We start from the raw sequence: 5,306 nt of genomic DNA on the forward strand, positions 1-5,306 counted from the left end.
CTGAAATTTTTTATTTTTATTTTTTGTATTATTTTCGATTAAAAAAATTGAATTTCCAACGGAAATGCCGTTGGCCAATCGGAACGTGACACGTCAGCTGCTCGCTGGCACGGACGTGCTCGATGCATCGAGCAGCGCCGCACCTGCGGCAAGAGCGCAGCGGCGGACAGCGGTGCCGTGCCGCTGGCACGGACGGCGTCCTGCTCACCGCTGCGGATGCTCTAAAACCCTTTTGGTAATGATTCAATAGTTATATTCCTTAATTGTGGCGGTCTAGTCAGTATTAAGTATTAAAACAAGATATTAGTTACTCTTCATTTAGTAATGTATTAACTATTCCATCAGTTCACATTTCACTCAAGATGTCCACATTCTTGAGTGATATGAAATTTTAAGAAAAATTGTTGAATAAAATAAATAGAGAGAAAGAATTAGTTGAATATTTTAATAGAGAGGGGAGAAAAAGATTTATTTCCAAATATAAAAAGTGAACATTTTTAGTAGGACAAACTAAAAATAAAAGGTGGATATCTTAAATGGAACAGAGGGAATATATATTACTACTAATATTACATTATACTAATTCATTCAAAAAGCTTATTGTGTGGGCAGAGGTCATTCACATGGACTATACAACAGCCTTATTTCCATTTTTCTATCTGTCAGTATTTTATCTTCCAGTCCATACACTAATAATAGCTCAGATTATATATTCATCCTATCTTTTGATAACCATTTTGTATTTCTTTTTAATTTTTGTGGTTCAAATAATAAGAAGTAGCAAAATAAAACACATTTAAAACCACAATACGAAAATATTCATGATATAAAAAATATGAAAAAGTACAACGCTAAAATAACTAAAAAAAGCTACAAGCAAGTTTCAACAGTTACGTGACAAGATTTCTTCGATCATATTGGCTTGGAGGCGAGAATGAGCTTGTTCGGCACGCATTGTAGTCCTTGTCGCTAGAACCTAATTCAAGTCGGGGGTTAACCCCGAATATGGACCATGTGCTCGTAATACCGCATACTGGTAATTCAACAGGGGCCCGATCAATGGCCGATTTAGGGCAGTCGAAGTCGCGTCATCGCGAGATTCATTTCACTCGAGTGAGAAAGAAGTGAGTTGGGGAAAGAGATGAGAAGGTATGAGAAATGGAGTGTATTTATAGAGTGGAAATGAGAAAAATAAAATTAGAAAACCATCATTCGAACTTAGTTCTCTGACCATACATAGGGCAGGTGGATGGGGCGAAGGCGAGGCCTTGGGGCGGGCATCCGCTATAGTGGACAATAGCCCGGATGATGCGATCGTCCGGATATCCACTATAGTGAGTGCCCTAACGACGGTTGACCCATAGTTGAGTCAAATGGGATTAAGATTCTTATATTATAATTGAAAAAAAAGAAAAGAATAATGATTGAGTAGTCACTTTTTTACTTTAAGAATGATTAACATTTATAAATCAAAGAACCTTCTATGCGAACTTATATAGGCTATGACTCATAAATACGACTCAAGATTTTTGAAATTTTGTACATTCGACTCGAAATTTAATATTGATCAACAATACCAAAATTTGTACGTTGACGTTAATTTTTCATCCTTATAAGGTATACATTCCTATTATTCATAATGTAAAAATATTTGTCAAGCAAACCAATAAACCATTAGAATTATATTAACATGAGTGTCAATAACACATTAATAGTACGAATTATAATTCATAAACAATATAATAAAAATCAGAAGCATAATTTTGTTGCTAATATTATGGTATGTTCTATTTTACCAGCAGAGATTGATACTTTTTCATGTTTTATACTTCATCTATCCTATAAAAATAGTTTTTCTTTTTCAATTTGGAGTGTTCCACAAAACTAGTCACTTTCTACTTTTGGCAAGTTTTTTCTCTCTCATTTTTTCCATTAAAAATGCTCCAATCACTTTTTCTTTCAATATCTCTCATATTTTATTAATTTTTTTTGTTAAAACCCGTGTACTTTTACGGGACGTAGGGAGTATCTGACAAGATCACTGGGTTTACTAATGGCAGATGCAAAGAGTGGTAGTTTTGTTGTTGTCGTCATGATTTTGGGCCAATTTGAGGTGTCCATCAATTGTTGATTCATAGTAAAGAGGGTCTGTGTGTTTTAATCTTTGAGTTTAACACAGTTATGGTTCATCATGTGACATCGATTGAAATTGAAATTTTGTTGTTGAATTTGGTCACGTTACACATTACGTATCTGAACTTGAATTTAGAGACGGTCAAATTTTAGAGCTTCCTCCGACAAGTTTAAGTAGTAGACTCTTGCATGATAGATTATATATTTTCAATCCTCATTAGTTTGATTTTGTATCTGAACTTGTATATTTTCTTTACAAAAATTATTGAAACAGTGAAATTATCGATTTATGGTTCAACCAATAACATTGGTTGGATATTCTCCAGTTTAATCGATTTACTGCAGCAAATACTATAATCAAATATATATTGTAAAAATAAATCAAATAAGTAAGAATGACGAATACATAAAAAAATTAACTTATCAACCCTAGTAAAAAAACACTTATCAACCCTAGCAGATTCTGGGTTTTTTTTTTAATTTGAAAAGTAATAGTTTGATGATTTTCTAAATATTAAATCTACAGCTTAAAATTTTTGCATTTTATTAGAAAAATTACAAAAAAATGCAATGATTTATATTACATCGAAAAAAAGAGTCCAAAAAATTGTAGGAATTCAATCAAATTAATAAGATGGCTATTGGCTTCATAAAGCGCATTTGATATTTGATCTCTGAATTAATTTTCGTCTTTATACTTCCACCTAGCTTGTAAAAGCTAACTATGTTCAATTTCATAATTATACAAATTAAGAGGTTGTTATGATCGAAAATTATTTATATATGCCTTTAGAATTTAACACGCAAGATATGGATTGATCTGTAATTCGGATATATCTTGAATAATGAAAATCTACACAATGAAATATTAGAAAAGAAGTAACCTTTTTAAATCGTTATCAATCCTGAATAAATTTAATATTTATTTCTTAAAAAAGAACATATAATATTCATGAATTGTAAAACAAGTTGACCCATAAACATAACCTAAATAGGAAAGGGAAGAAGCGCAGGAATTGTTTGAGATGATGCTAAAGTCGTGTTTGGGGTAGCCGCGCACCCTAACCACAGCGGAACTCAAAATGATTAAAGCTGAACGTTACGAGAGGCTCGGATGTAGGGAAATGACGAAAGCACCCTTCCACCTCCGTATATAAAAGTGGTTGCTTTCCCCTTCCCGGCGATTTTCCCATAATTTCCTCACACCGCAAAATAGGAGATTGAGAGAGAAAACAAGAAAACGTATATAAGTATACAAGCGAACAAACAAACCCTGGTTTGCTTCGAATTCGAATTCGAATTGAAGCTTGGGGATTCCTCAGAGTCAGAGGGATTCGTGAAGAAATCTTCATGGCTATGGGGACGGAACGATCCAAGGCGTTGCACAATTTCACGATGCCGTGCGGTCTTCGCTGGGGAAATCACAGGATCCTCCGCTGCATGAGGGTCAACTCCGACGGCCAGACCTCCCCGCTCCGCCGCCACGCCGCCGGATCCTCCGGTGGCTCCGATCACCCAATCCAGCAGCGCCGCACCACCAGGGAGCGGGACAAGGACGGATTCGCTCACCCCGTCACTCCCTCCTACGGCGGCCGGAGATTCTCCGACGACGCCGGTGACGGAATTGCTGCGATCAGGGAGAAAGTTATGCTCGATCTCCAGACGGCGGCGGATAAGATGAAGGATGCGATTTTCAAGGACGGCCTCGAGGAAGGGGAGGTCTCCGCCTCTCTGCCGCCCCCGCCCCCTCCTCCTCCGCCGCCGCCGCTGCCGGCCGCCGCCGATGCCGAGGGCGAGGGTTACTGCCCCTGGAATTTGAGGACGCGGCGAGCTGCGAGCAGAACAGCCGAGCTGGGGAGAAGCGGTGGTGGCTCATCCTCCGGCGGCGGGAAGAGTTTCCGGTTGGATTTGCCGCGAGCGGCGGGATCTTCTCAGATTCGGGCGGCGGCGGGGTCGGGGCAGAAATCGCCGATGCATACGAGTGACGGCGGCGGCCCGTCGGCGGCGAGCGGTGGGAAGAAGAGAGAGCGGGAGAAGTTCTCGGTGGCGCTATCGAAAAGAGAAATCGAGGAGGATTTCTACGCGATGGTAGGGCACCGGCCGCCGCGTAGACCGAAGAAGAGAGCTCGGATCGTTCAGAAACAAATGGATGTAAGCATCCTCGAATTTTTCAAATTCCGAATTGAACAAACTTCTTCTTCGCCTGATTTGTCTTTCATTGATCCTCTAAATTACGTGCATCACTGTTCCATAGATTGATCCAATTCTAACGAATTATTGAATTATTGAATTTCGGCAGACCTTATTTCCGGGATTGTGGCTCACCGAAGTTACACCAGATATGTATAAGGTTATTGAAGCTGCTCCATGATACCAAAGAGGTACTACTAAAATTGAAATCCTTTGCTTTCAATTACATGATTCTGTTATTTGAATTCCTGTTCTAGAGTCTGATTCATTGCTCAATTTGCAGTTTTCAATGGTGATAGGACTGTTCTTGCTCGTTACTGCTAAAACATGGTTGATTGTGCTAATATAGAGGCCTATTACACCAGCATTGTGAATTTCAGGTTCACGCCAGCTACTGCATTCCTCTTGGTGTTGAAGGGAAAGGTTTAGCTTCTTTGGGGATTCTGATTTTTGTTTCTTTCACTGATTATAATTGTTCATATATATGTTTCTTTTTTTCTTAGAATAAAGTTCACATAGTGGAAAAGTTGGTGAGGAGTTTTTTCTCTCTGTAGTTTCTCTCATTTGAACACTTATCCTTTATGATATATCCAATCTCAAATTCTCATTTTTTACAAACTGCAAGCATTCCTTAGTGTCTTTACCCTATTGATTGGACCCCATTGTTGATGCGTTTGGTGCTTTATGATATACTTGGTAATGATAGCTGTGATTTATGCACATAGTTTCTGAGAAATTTGATTTGTTTGTTCCTGTTACATGTTAGTACTTGCTAGTTTGTGGGATATTGATAGATGTTAATTGGTGCTTGTCATTGGCATTTCTCATCAGAGATGGTAACTTGAACTCCTTTAGGCTTCGATTTCTTAGCAATGCCCATTAAACTCAACTGATGGAGAAGCCTCAAGCTCGTTGTTTTGTTTGTTTCTGCATAAACCCATCCTGAAGAAACAAAGTTGAATTAGGCTGATTGACTGAAACTA

At 38.5% G+C, this 5,306-nt stretch overlaps 1 protein-coding gene across 1 annotated transcript; it reads left to right on the forward strand.

Annotated features, from left to right (window-relative positions):
• Window positions 1-3,334: 3,334 nt before the first annotated feature.
• LOC121770615 (ena/VASP-like protein) lies at window positions 3,335-4,910 on the forward strand. Its single transcript, XM_042167369.1, has 3 exons — window positions 3,335-4,284; window positions 4,433-4,514; window positions 4,607-4,910. Exons 1-2 carry the CDS (start codon window positions 3,484-3,486, stop codon window positions 4,502-4,504), a joined length of 873 nt encoding a protein of 290 aa, XP_042023303.1. The 5' UTR covers window positions 3,335-3,483; the 3' UTR covers window positions 4,505-4,514; window positions 4,607-4,910.
• The last annotated feature ends 396 nt before the right edge of the window (window positions 4,911-5,306 follow it).

The sequence above is a fragment of the Salvia splendens genome, chromosome 16 (genome assembly GCF_004379255.2).
Source record: "Salvia splendens isolate huo1 chromosome 16, SspV2, whole genome shotgun sequence".
Taxonomy (NCBI): domain Eukaryota; kingdom Viridiplantae; phylum Streptophyta; class Magnoliopsida; order Lamiales; family Lamiaceae; genus Salvia; species Salvia splendens.

What these genes read in the sequence shown, in the direction of transcription:
- LOC121770615 (XM_042167369.1), top strand. Translation starts at nt 3,484, where the DNA reads ATGGCTATGGGGACGGAACGATCCAAGGCGTTGCACAATTTCACGATG. An exon ending in TCGTTCAGAAACAAATGGAT is followed by an intron (nt 4,285 to 4,432) that starts GTAAGCATCCTC and finishes GAATTTCGGCAG; the next exon opens with ACCTTATTTCCGGGATTGTG.